The sequence below is a fragment of the Salpingoeca rosetta genome, assembly GCF_000188695.1.
Source record: "Salpingoeca rosetta unplaced genomic scaffold supercont1.25, whole genome shotgun sequence".
Classification (NCBI taxonomy): Eukaryota; class Choanoflagellata; order Craspedida; family Salpingoecidae; genus Salpingoeca; species Salpingoeca rosetta.
In genome coordinates, this window is record NW_004754909.1 from 21,200 (window position 1) to 33,699 (window position 12,500).

The 12,500-nt window shown below is 58.8% G+C and overlaps 3 protein-coding genes across 3 annotated transcripts in view; all 3 read left to right on the forward strand.

Annotated features, from left to right (window-relative positions):
- The first annotated feature begins 274 nt into the window (after positions 1 to 274).
- PTSG_08728 (uncharacterized protein) lies at positions 275 to 7,023 on the forward strand. Its single transcript, XM_004990056.1, has 10 exons — positions 275 to 509; positions 817 to 900; positions 1,050 to 1,133; positions 1,318 to 1,401; positions 1,601 to 1,684; positions 3,240 to 3,323; positions 3,431 to 3,523; positions 3,630 to 4,592; positions 4,829 to 5,426; positions 5,596 to 7,023. The coding sequence occupies exons 1-10, from the start codon at positions 385 to 387 to the stop codon at positions 6,700 to 6,702; spliced, it is 3,306 nt and encodes a 1,101-aa protein (XP_004990113.1). The 5' UTR covers positions 275 to 384; the 3' UTR covers positions 6,703 to 7,023.
- Positions 7,024 to 7,154: 131 nt separating this feature from the next.
- PTSG_08729 (uncharacterized protein) lies at positions 7,155 to 9,551 on the forward strand. The gene has a single exon (XM_004990057.1). It carries the CDS (start codon positions 7,533 to 7,535, stop codon positions 9,417 to 9,419), a length of 1,887 nt encoding a protein of 628 aa, XP_004990114.1. The 5' UTR covers positions 7,155 to 7,532; the 3' UTR covers positions 9,420 to 9,551.
- A 538-nt stretch (positions 9,552 to 10,089) lies between these two features.
- Positions 10,090 to 12,500, forward strand: part of PTSG_08730 (uncharacterized protein) — a 2,602-nt gene continuing 191 nt past the window's right edge. Inside the window, exons 1-2 of the mRNA XM_004990058.1 lie at positions 10,090 to 10,505; positions 10,903 to 12,500. The exon at positions 10,903 to 12,500 is cut by the window's right edge and continues 191 nt beyond it. Coding sequence (XP_004990115.1) covers positions 10,123 to 10,505; positions 10,903 to 12,500 — 1,981 coding nt within the window. The 5' untranslated portion in view covers positions 10,090 to 10,122. The remainder of the gene's footprint in view (positions 10,506 to 10,902) is intronic.

The window sequence follows — 12,500 nt, forward strand, 5'->3', positions numbered from 1 at the left end:
CATTGGTGTATTGTCCGACCCAGGCAAGCCAAAAGATGCTGGGAGGAGCGGCTGTTGTTCCTTTCGGCGCGACAAAGCGAGTTGCGTGCTGCTGGTTGGCTGGAGGCACTTCATCCTGTTTGTTTGTTGTGTTCTGTCGACAACGAGGGCTCGAATGAGATTGTTGACGAACATCTTCCACGGAAGCGCTGCTGTGCGGATAACCTCTGTAAGGTTTTGCGAATCGTCCAGATGGCTGAGTCGCAAAACACACACACACAAAACAAAGGAAACAAACAAAGCAGCGCGTTGAGTTGTCGTCGTCCATTTTGTCGTCGTCTTCTTCCAGTCACTCACGAACACGTCACAACAAGCCACAAGGAGAAAAGACGACGCGCCGTCGCCATGTCCGGCGGAGAGAAGAGAGCGAGGGAGGAGGTGGAGGCGTTGCTGGCGCAGACGAAGCTGAAGGATGGGGTGAAGGAAGAGATCAGGGCCATCGCCAACAACACGTGTGGGGACAATGTGGGGTGAGTGCAAAAGCAACCAAAACGACGTGTTGGAACATGCATGCATGTGTTGGACACAAGGACACTTCTTGTGGTTGTGCTTGTGCTTATTCTCCCCTCTCTCTCTGCTGCTTGGCTTGTCCTTGTGTTGCAATGAGCTTGGTGTGGCTTGCTGTTGGGTGTTCACGTGTACGTGTCCTGTCCCCTCGCACCGCCTAGACACACGATGTGTGTTTGTGGCAGGTTGTGACTGGCACCCTCATGTTTTTGCTCTCTTCATCCTCAGTCTTCTTGCCCATTGCATGACACACACCATTTGAAATTACAGCTTGGGTGGTTATGGCCTCGGCGTCATTGAGGCGCGTGCGGTGGCCGAGGCGCTCAAGGACAACACCTGCCTCGAAACGCTCCTGTGCGTGGTGATGATGAATCTGCATCGTGTGACATGCATGGTTGACTGGGATGGCGGTGTTGCACGTTGCACCCCTTTTCTCCCCTGCTTGCGCATGTTTGGACCTGTGTTCACCTTCGCTCCCTGCGTTTCCTTGTGTGCCTGCACAGCCTGTGGGACAACAACATCGGCGATGAGGGCGCTGTGGCGTTGGCGGAGATGCTGAAGCACAACACGACCATGACATGGCTCAAGTGAGTGTGTACACGCACACATGTACATGTATGCTGCGTCACTGCCTGTTGCACCTTATTACGTGCACATGTGTGGATTGATGACTGTGTTGCCACCCACCCGCGGCAGTCATCACTCACTCACTCACTCTTCCTCATCCATGTGGCATCATCGCGCGTGGCATCCACCATACCGTCTTGACAGCCTGAACAACAACTCCATCGGCGATGAGGGTGCTGTGGCGTTGGCGGAGATGCTGAAGCACAACACGACCCTCACATGGCTCGGGTGAGTGTGTACACGCACACATGCACACATGTATGCTGCGTCACTGCCTGTTGCACCTTATCATGTGCACATGTGTGGTTGGTGGGGTGGGGTTCAACGACTGTGTTGCCACCCACAGCAATCATCACTCACGCACGCACTCACTCTTCCTCACCCAAGTGGCATCATCGCCCTGCGTGACAATACACCAACTTGACAGCCTGTTTGGCAATGACATCGGCCCTGAGGGCGCTGTGGCGTTGGCGGAGATGCTGAAGCAAAACACGACCCTCACATGGCTCGGGTGAGTGTGGACACGCACACGCACACATGCACATGTATGCTGCGTCACTGCCGTTGCACCTTATTACGTGCACATGTGTGGATTGATGACTGTGTTGCCACGCACAACAATCATCATCACGCACTCACTCACTCTTCTTCATCCATGTGGCATCATCGCCCTGTGTGGCACCATACCGTCTTGACAGCCTGAGCAACAACTCCATCGGCGATAAGGGCGCCGTGGCGTTGGCGGAGATGTTGAAGCACAACACGACCCTCACATGGCTCGGGTGAGTGTGGACACGCACACGCACACATGCACACACATGTATGCTGCGTCACTGCCGCTGCACCTTATCACGTGCACATGTGTGGTTGATGACTGTGTTGACACCTACAACAATCATCATCACTCACTCACTCACTCTTTCTCACCCATGTGGCATCATCCCCCTGTGTGGCATCCACCATACCGTCTTGACAGCCTGAGTGAGAACTCCATCGGCCCTGAGGGCGCCGTGGCGTTGGCGGAGATGCTGAAGCACAACACGACCATGACATTGCTCGAGTGAGTGTGTACACGCACACATGTACATGTATGCTGCGTCACTGCCGCTGCACCTTTATCACGTGCCCATGTGTGGATTGATGACTGTGTTGCCACCCACATCAATCATCACGCTCTTCCTCACCCATGTGGCATCATCCCTCTGTGTGGCATCACATCATCTTGACAGCCTGGATGGCAACTCCATCGGCGATGAGGGTGCTGTGGCGTTGGCGGAGATGTTGAAGCACAACACGACCCTCAAGGAACTCCAGTGAGTGTGGACACGCACACATGCACACACACACACACACACACACATGTATGCTGCATCACTGCCTGTTGCACCTTATCACGTGCACATGTGTGGTGGGGTGGGGTGGGGTTCAACGACTGTGTTGCCACCCACAACAATCATCACGCTCACGCACTCACTCTTCCTCATCCATGTGGCATCATCCCCCTGCGTGGCATCATATCATCTTGACAGCCTGAGTGAGAACTCCATCGGCGACCAGGGCGCCGTGGCGTTGGCGGAGATGCTGAAGCACAACACGACCCTCACATGGCTCGGGTGAGTGTGGACACGCACACGCACACATGCACACACATGTATGCTGCGTCACTGCCGCTGCACCTTATCACGTGCACATGTGTGGTTGATGACTGTGTTGACACCTACAACAATCATCATCACTCACTCACTCACTCTTTCTCACCCATGTGGCATCATCCCCCTGTGTGGCATCCACCATACCGTCTTGACAGCCTGAGTGAGAACTCCATCGGCCCTGAGGGCGCCGTGGCGTTGGCGGAGATGCTGAAGCACAACACGACCCTCACATGGCTCGGGTGAGTGTGTACACGCACACATGTACATGTATGGATGGAAATGGGCTGCGTCGCTGTTGCGCTGTCACTGCCGCCGCGCGAACATGTTGCAAGCAAGCAGGGCATATTCCTGCCTGCAACAGTGACCCGCTTCGTTCCTGTTGCCAACTCACCTGATCTTAATCTCATCCAACAGCATTTACCACAATGGTATCACGGAGTCTGGCATGGTGAATGTGCTGAAGCAGCTGCAAGGCATCGACGCCAAGGCCAAGATTCTGTGAGGTCACGTGTGCTTGCCACCTCGCTCCACGCACACGCCCCCCCCCCGCACTCAACCTCAGTTCAAGTTCTTTCATCTCACATTCCCTCTTCACGGCATCACAGGCTGTACGAGGACAAGCTCAAATCCTCCACCGCCGTCGCCCGTGCACTGGCCACTCTCCGCACCAAGCAGCCACACTTCGACGTTGTCTTCGCGTGAGTTCGTACAGCAATGGTGTGCCAGTCTTGTTCTTGCTTTAAACACCCGTCCCACTCCATCTTCTTTCCTCCCCTCATTCACCGTCCACTCTGCACTCTTCAGTGATTTCGAAACAGAGGACAGGTTCGACTCTTCCGCCAAAGCCGCCTATCAAGAGCAGCTCGATCTTCTGAAGCTGCTTGAAACCGGCTCCGTCCCTCTTGAGACAGCAAAGGTGTTTGTATGCGGCGATTACGGCATTGGCAAAAGCACCATGATCAAGTCCCTGCCAGGCAGCCTGTTTCGCCGCTTCACACGCACCATCTTCCAACCAGCAAATGACCCAGACCGCCGAAACGAGCGCACGCCCGGCATTCGAGTCTGTGAAATGAAGTTGAAAGACACCACAAGCCAAGGCAACGACGGTGACAACGCTGCGTCTCTTCGCGTGTATGATTTTGGCGGGCAGCTCGCATATCACGTCATCCACACGCTGATGATGTCGGATCGCTTCGCTGCCTTTGTCGTCTGTGTCGACCTGTCTGAGCCGAAAGAACATGTGAAGGAGCGCGCCAACTACTGGCTGCAGTTCATCTGCACACGTCTCCAGCAAGGCATGGCAGCCGCTTCAGCAACGGCGGGCGGCGGCGAGACAGAAGATGCCATGGAAGAGGTGAAGCCGCGAGTGCTCATTGTGGGCACCAAGAGAGACCTTGCTCGCAAGAAAAGACTTGTGGATGCGAATGGGCAGCCGCCGTGGGGCGCAGCGATGGTCGCGCACCTACAGCACACCTTCGGCAGCATCATCGATATCCAAGCTACTCTTACCCCGCTCAACTGTCATCAGGGTGGCGAGGCTGGTTTTGACGTGCTCCGATCACAGCTTGTTGACCATTGGCGGTGGCTGAAAGGACTCAAAATGCTGGTGCCACAGGTGGTGAATGAAGTGGCAGGGGCCTTAAAGAAAGCAGCGAAGAGCAAGGCGATGTGGCGCGTGGATGATTTATTGGACTTTGTTCGAGGCAGCGGGAATGGCATCGACCTCATCTCGATGATCCACGAGGACCCCTTTCACCAAACACTCAGGCAGGCAAAACGGGCGAGCGCGCGCGCGCGCGCGCGCGCGCGCGTGTGTGTGTGTGTGTCTGTGTGTGTGTGTGTGTGTGTCTGTGTGTGTGTGTCTGTGTGTGCGTGTGTGTGTGTGTGCACGCGCCGTGGCGGTTGAGGTGTTCACTAAAATGCCCCACCCCTTCAACCCTCAATCGTGCGTTGCGCGCTCACACCCGTCACCTGCTCCCCTGCTTCTGAATTTCTGTCCACAGGTACCTCCACTCGCGCGGTGATCTTCTGTGGTATTCCAACACCCCATCCTTGGCGGATTTCATCTTCGTCGACCCGAACTGGCTGCTTCATGACGTGTTGGGGAGAGCGCTGACGCCAGATGGCGTGCAACAAGGCTCCATTACCACGAAAGGCGTCGTGACCTTCACGGACCTGGAGACCGCATTCCGAGGCATTGCTAGCGCAGACCTCGTCATCAACGTCCTGCAGCACACGCTCCTCTGCTTCGAGCTGCCGCCTTCGGACGATGGCCAGCGGCAATTCATGCTGCCGAGCCATGTTGAGAAGGAGGTCGATCTTGACGATGCCTGGCCTCGAACGGGCTTCTGGCCCGTCTACAGTGGACGACTGCTGGTGGTCGAGAGCAAGGCACTTGCGTTACCACCGGGCTTCTTCCCGCACGTGCAGACTTTGTTGCACAATTCGTTTGGCACAAACCTTAGGGTGTGGAAGAATGCCTTCTGCTGCAAGCGTGATGGTGTGCAGTGCCTTGGCCTGCTGCGGGGCGATCGAGAAGTGGATGTGTGGGTGAGGGCACCCGGCGGCGCAGAGCACAAGGCCCTGCCATTCATGACAAAAGTCAGTTTGTGAGCGATTGTGAGTGAATGTGAGTGCTTGTGGGCATGTATGTTGTGTGTGTGAGCTTGCGTTGTTGTGCCCATCGCTTACCAGCGAATGGCCAGCTTTGATCTTTCACCCTCATCCCATCCTCTGCTCATCCTCTGCTCGCTTGCGGTACTGATGGTAGGTGCTGTGTTTGCTGCAAGAGGAAGCAAGGGGGATTGACCATGTCCACCTCGTCCTCAGCACGAAACACCTGAAGCGCCACGAAAACCACCCAGCCGCGCACAAGCTCGAGGCCCTGACGGACAAGGGCACAGACGAGCTCGTCACGTCCACGCACCACAGGGAAGGCCAGAACCCAGTGTCCGATCGCGTTGGCGATCTGCTGCTGCAAGCACCCACGCAACAATCACCCGTCATGCCCTCCTGGCAATTGCGCGATCACGAGTGGCACCACCGCGCGTGGCGGCTTGATGACACCTTTGATGAGCAGCTTCCGTGGAGCGGACCGAGTGAACATGGCGTGTATTCAGCACCGCTGCCACCAGACACAGACCTCTACCGGTGGATAGAGAGTCAGATGGCGCCGGGCCTCACCCTGTCGCGCGTAGAGATGACCAAGTCCACCACAATGCTCGATGCCTTTCACACCGAAATGAAGAAATCGGCGACTCGTCGTGGTGGTCAAAAGCCCTTCAACAAGGACTTTGGGGCTGGCGATCCGGAGAAACAAGGCATGCTCAATCGGCTCAAGACGCAGTTTGCAGAAACACCCGACAGCGTGAAGCACGTCAACGTGCTGATTGGTTTCCACGGCTGTGACGAGGCTGTCGCCGACGACATCACCGCCGCGGGTACCGCCAACCTCAGTAACCCGAACGACCCTGGCTTCTTTGGTGCTGGCATCTACCTCACGCCGCAAGCCAATTGCGCGGCTGGCTACGCAACCACCCTGCTGACTGGGAATTGGCGCCCGCCCAACGCAGACGGGGAGCACGTGATGCTCCTGTGCGCTGTCAGCGTCGGCCTCGCATACCCGATCACCAGGAGTAAGGACTACCCATCGTCTGGGGAAAACAAGTGCAAGAAGTTCTGGGGCAAACCGCTGCATAAAGGCTGCAACACCCACTACATCCAAGTCACAAAGCGCATGGGCTACCAATCCACCAGAGCGCCCACACCTGGCACCTTTGACTTTGAGGAGTATGTAGTCTCACAAGAGGCGCAGGTCTTGCCATTTGCGAAAGTGTTTGTCAAGGTGAACAAAGCAGCACTCACAGCGCAACTCTAGCCACATGTGTGCATGTGTGTGTCTGTGTGTGTGTGTGTGTGTCTGTTTGCCTGCCTGCATCCTACCATTTAGTTTCCCCCGCCTTTGTTGTGTGACGACACACCGTTACCCTTTGTTCACGAGGAGCTTGCACGTTGGAGCGTTGGCACTTTGCTTGCTGTTTTGTTCTGTGCATCGCCTCATCGCGTGATTGGAGCTTTGTTGTCGAGCGTGTTCATTTGGTGGCAAGACAAGAAAGTCCTGTGTATGTCGTGATGTGAACCCAGTCCGTCCTTCCGTCGTCAACACCTCTTCTTAGAGCTTATTAGAGAGAACCACTGAGACTTGCTGGACGCGAGAGAGAGAGAGAGAGACAGCCACGCATCGCCCCACACAAGCCCCTCCATCCGCGGTGGAATGCTGCCGCACGAGAAACCGTTCCCTGAATTCAGGGTTTCTCACGTTTTCCCACACACACAACCAACAACAGCCACAAACGTCATCCATCCCATCCATCCATTGCGGCAGTCACGCTGCTCACACCACCAGCAACCCGCACTCACGCACCACCTCACACACTCTCACACTCCTTCATTCACTCACTCACCCCCCCATCCCTTGTCACCCACTCACTCCTTCATTCACTCACCCATCCATTCATTTCACACTCAGTCTTGCTGTTCCACTTCGTTCGCATCGTCTGCGCCTGCGTTTGCGCGCGAAACCTCCTTTTAGTGTGCGCCTGCTTCCCCACACTGCTTCCCCACACTGCTGCATCCCGCCTTCCTCCTCCTCCTCCTCCTCCTCCTCCCCTTTTCATCCCCCTTCCCACACATACACACACACGAGCGATGCGGCGCACGTCACCGTTGCCGCTGTCATCGACGTCATCGGCCGCGGCGGCGGTCGTGGTGGTCATGTGCTGCGTGTGCGCCGTGGCGATGGCGGGCAGCGGCGTTGGCGCCACTTTTTCCCTGCCCAAGTCGACGCAGGCTGCCTTCGACTACGCGGCGGCACAGGGCACGCGCGTGTTCATCGCCATTGCCACGGACTGCGACACCGCGGCGCAGCTGGCGCCCACCATCCTCGACACGTGGTACGCGCCAGGGACGGTGGCCCGCAAGTTTGCGACGGCCAAGTTTGTGGTGGACGGCTCGCGCCCGGGCTGCTTTGGGGATGCCGCGCTGGAGCAGGACATGGTGATGCACATGCCCGAGTGCTCGCAGCGGGACTCGCCCATCGCCAAGGTGCTGTGCATGTGGGACAAGGTCAAGTCCATCCTGGGCAGCCGATACACGCACTTCTTGCGGGTGCACGCGGATACGTACGTCAACCTCAACAACCTCGTGGAGCTGGCCACGCACATGCCGTCGTCGAAGCCCTTGTTTGCGGGCATGCGCGTCGGCGACAGCGAGGACAGCCCTGCGGAGGACGTTGCGCCCTTCTGCCTCGGCCCGGCCCACGTCATCACCGCCAAGCTGCTCAACATGCTGCCGTCCGGTACGGAGGAGCTGCCGCAGGGCATGCTGCCGCACAGCGGCGACCGCGCCTTCTCGTATGTTGTGCAGCTCGTGGCGAAGGTGTCGTGCATGGAGCACATTGACCGCAGGTTCAAGTGGGCCTTCATGCACCGGTACTGGGACGTTGCTGCAAACGGCACCGTGATCAAGCCCATGGGCGCCATGTCGCCCCCCGTGCACCACAGGTTCTACAGCAGCTTTGTGCAGGCCGTGACGGTGCGTCCGCTGCAGACGCCCGAGGACATGCGCAGCCTGCACGCGGCCACGCAGGCCATGCGCCTGCCGCTCTTCCACCTGCCCATCCCCATGCCCGACGACACCAAGACGCTCGTGCAGCGCATGTGCGTGCACAACCCGGCGCGGCAGTACGAGCTGTGCGGCCTTGACCTGCGCGAGTGCCCGACGCGGGCGCCGACGCACCCGAAGACGCTGGCGCAGCTCAAGGCATACACCGTGTACCTGCCGAGCCGCCCGGACTCTGTGCGGCGGGCGACGAACCTGACGCAGACGCTGCGGTCGCTGGGCGTCACGACGCAGATGGTGGCCGGCATTGACGGGCCGCAGCTGTTCCAGGACCTGATTGGCAACTTTGAGAAGAGCGACGCGCCGACGGCGTCCCCGAGCGTGATTGGGCTGCGGCTGGCGTACCTGCGGGCCATGGGAGACATCCTGCTGGCAGCAGACGCGTCCGCCGACGCGCCGCAGCTGCACCTGTTCCTTGAGGACGACACCATCCTGGGGCCCGGCTTTGCAGAGAAGCTCGACCACATCCTGCGCACGAACGAGCGGTGCGGGCAGTTCCTGTCTGTTGCGCCCGGCGGCGCGCTGCTGCTTGGCGGCACCGTCTGGCGCGAGGGCACGTACCCGCGCGTGTCCAAGTGGACGTCTGGGTGGATCCAGATTGACACGGAGATCTCTGCGCAGCCCAACGTTGCAGACCGCATCTGCTACAACGCCGCCAACGCCACGTACGGCACGTTTGCCTTTGTGGTGGACACGGAGGCCGTGCGGCTCATGCACGCGTGGCTGGCGGACCCGGCGTTTGCACACCTGCCCGTCGACCACGCCTGGCCCCGGCTGGCAGACATTGGCGTGCCCGTGCGCGTGCTGAACCCTCCCCTGGCCTTTCCCACCGTGACAGACTCCATCATCCACACCTCCGACAAGCACATGAACAGCACCTATCGCCAGAAGGTCCACAGATGGACGTTTGCATGACAAAGTGGTGGTGTTATTGCTATTGATGGTGGTGGTGTGATGTGATTGGGGGGGGGGAGGTTGACATGGTGATGTTGATGCTAGTTGTGGTGGTGTTGTGGTGCAAGGGGTGATGTTGATGCTAGTTGTGGTGGATGCTGGTGGATGCTGGTGCTGCTGACAGCGACTGGTGATGGCAGTGATTGCTATGGCGAAGGCGACTCTAGGCCCATGGTGCCCGCTTGGCTGTGCGTGCGCGCGCGTAGTTGGTGGGTTTATTGTATTGTGCGCGCGTGTGCGTGTACCTCCTGTCCATGCTCGTGCAATTGCCTGTTCTTCTTCCTGTGCTTGTCTTGATGTAGCTGCTCTCGATGTTTCTCCCTGTGTACATGAATGAATGCCATCTCTAGACATCTTCTGTTGGTCGTGTCTATTTCCCAGCATTAAACACAGCTCTCAAGCGTGCGTGTGCGTGCGTGTGCGGATTTGATTAAGAGAGTGAGGGAGAGGCAGAGGCAGACACACGCACACACACACACACACGCACACACGCACACACACACACACACACACACACACACACACACACACACACACACACACACACACACACACACACACACACACACACACGCACACACACCCAAAGCATTCGAATGTTGCTGGGTGATGTTGCAATTCTTCCCGACTTCAGAACACCAAACCACGCCCGCGCACAGCCATCATGCCTCCACCCGGCATCAACACGGATGGGGTGTCTGCGGGAGCGATCCGGTCCTTCCTGCAGGGCCTTGAGACGGCGTTTCCAGAGAAGCACAAGGACATGACAACGCAGGAGGCGTGCGTGGAGTTTGTTGTGCCACAAACAGAGGAGAAGCAGTGCGCGTACATTGACGTGATGCGGGATCAAAACGGCAGTGATGACGTGCGCCCTGCAACCGTGTTTGTGTCGCATGCGTGGCGCTACAAGATCGTGGATGTCCTCACCACGCTGCTGGAGTTTGCCGAGGAGGAGGAGAGCAAGCATGGCCGCAAGACCCACTTCTGGTTCGATCTCTTCATGAACAACCAGCATCAAAACGTCACCGCCAACCTCCCCCAAGAGTGGTCAGTGTTGTGTGTGTGTGTGTGAATGTGTGTGTGGTTGATTGAGCGATAACGATGGCTGTTGGGGTCAGAGCAACGCACATGGTCCAGCACAACGGCTCACACACACACACACACACACACACACACACACACACGCACACACACACACACACACACACACACACACACACACACAAACAAACACACACAAACACACACACACACTCTCTCTCTCCCCCTCCCTCTCCCTCTCTCCCCCTCTGTGTGCGTATGCATATGGGATTTGGCGATCGGCCCCCGCATACAACGTCACATGTCACTGTACCACACTCTTAATTACTCCACTCACTCACACCATCTCACACCCCTCCTCGACACCCCCCCCCCCCCAACACCCCACAACTCAACGCTGCAGGTGGAGCACGACGTTCAAGGATTCGATCGCATCCATCGGCAAAGTGCTGCTGGTGCTGACGCCTTGGAACAACCCCGTGCCGCTGACGCGCGCGTGGTGCCTGTGGGAAATCTTCTGCAGCATCAGCCAGCCCGAGGTGGAGCTGGAGATCAGGCTGCCAAAGGGGGAGCGTGGCCAGCTCCGACAGGCGCTGGCACAGAACTTTGACGTGGTCACCGATGCCTTGGTGGACGTGCAGGCAGAGAAAGCAGAGGCCTGGAAAGCCGAGGACAGGGACATGATCTTCGGGGCCATCCGCGCCAGCGTCGGCTTTCCTGCGCTCGACGAGGCCGTCAAGAACCAGATGCGACAGTGGTGCTTGCAGGCAGCGCTGTCCTTCGTCGACGAGCTTGAGCAGTCGGGCGAGACGGAGACGCAGCTGTACGGCCTGCTGTGCGGACAGGTGGGGGCGGTGCTGGATCAGTTTGGAGAGCACGAGCGGGCCATTGAGCTGCACATGAAGGACCTCGGCGTGGCGCTGGCCCATGGCCACGAGCACAGCCAGGACACGGGCGTGACATACGTGAACCTGAGCGAGGCGCACCGCAGCAACGGCGACTACGAGCAGGCTGCGGAGTGCGGCGCAAAGGCGCTGGCCATCTTCCGCGCCACCGTCGGCGACGAGCATCCGCTGACGGCCAAGGCGTACGCCAACATCGGCAGCGCAGCCGCGGAGGCCGGGGACGCGGAAACAGGCGTCACGTGCTGCCAGCGGGCCGTGGACATCTTGGTGGGCACACTGGGCGAGGACCACCGCGACACGGCGTGTGCACTGCAGACGCTCGGGTTTGCGCACGACAACAACGGCGACACGAGCAAGGCGGTGGCGCTGTATGAGCGGGCGATTCGGGCGGGCTGCCGGGCGCTGGGGGAGGAGCACCCGCTGGTGGCGCAGTCGTACAACAGCCTGGGAACGGTGCTGCTGGAGGGCAAGCAGTACGCCGATGCGATCGAGTGCTTCAACAAGGCGCTGGCCATCTTCCTGGTGACGGTTGGGGAGGAGCACCCGAGCACGGCCATGGCGGTGGGAAACCTCGGCAACGCATACGATGAGAGGGGCGACTTTGCCCGCGCCGTTGAGTATTACGAGCGCGATCTCGCCATCAAGCGCGCTGTGCTCGGCGACGCGCACCCGGACATTGGGCTGGCGCTGGCGAACTTGGGCACGACGCTGGTGAAGCAGGGCCACGGCGCACGAGGCGTCGGCATGGTGGAGGAGGCGGTGGCAGTGTTCATGGGCACGCTGGGACCCGAACACCCGTTCACGGTGGCAACAGAGCGCAACTTGGGCATCGCTCGCGGGTGCGCAGCCCGGATTGCGGCAGAGCAGGGCGGCGACGGGCTGGGGGTCGGCATTGGCAAGTTTGGCGGCGTGGTGCGTATGGGGGGATGGCTGAAGAAGAGGGGTGGGCGGCACAAAGGGTTTCGCACTCGCTTCTTCAGGCTGACGGACACGGCGCTGACGTACTGCAAGTCGAGCCGCGATGGCGACATTCCACGCGGGCACATTCCCCTTGAACACATCACTGCTGTTGATGTGGAGGGGCGGGACCTGCGCG

Excerpts from the sequence above, each read along its gene's own strand:
- PTSG_08728 (XM_004990056.1), top strand. The coding sequence starts at position 385 with ATGTCCGGCGGAGAGAAGAGAGCGAGGGAGGAGGTGGAGGCGTTGCTG. Across the intron at positions 3,524-3,629 it reads CACTTCGACGTTGTCTTCGC|TGATTTCGAAACAGAGGACA; the intron begins GTGAGTTCGTAC and ends TGCACTCTTCAG. Across the intron at positions 4,593-4,828 it reads CCCTTTCACCAAACACTCAG|GTACCTCCACTCGCGCGGTG; the intron begins GCAGGCAAAACG and ends TTCTGTCCACAG.
- PTSG_08729 (XM_004990057.1), top strand. The coding sequence starts at position 7,533 with ATGCGGCGCACGTCACCGTTGCCGCTGTCATCGACGTCATCGGCCGCG.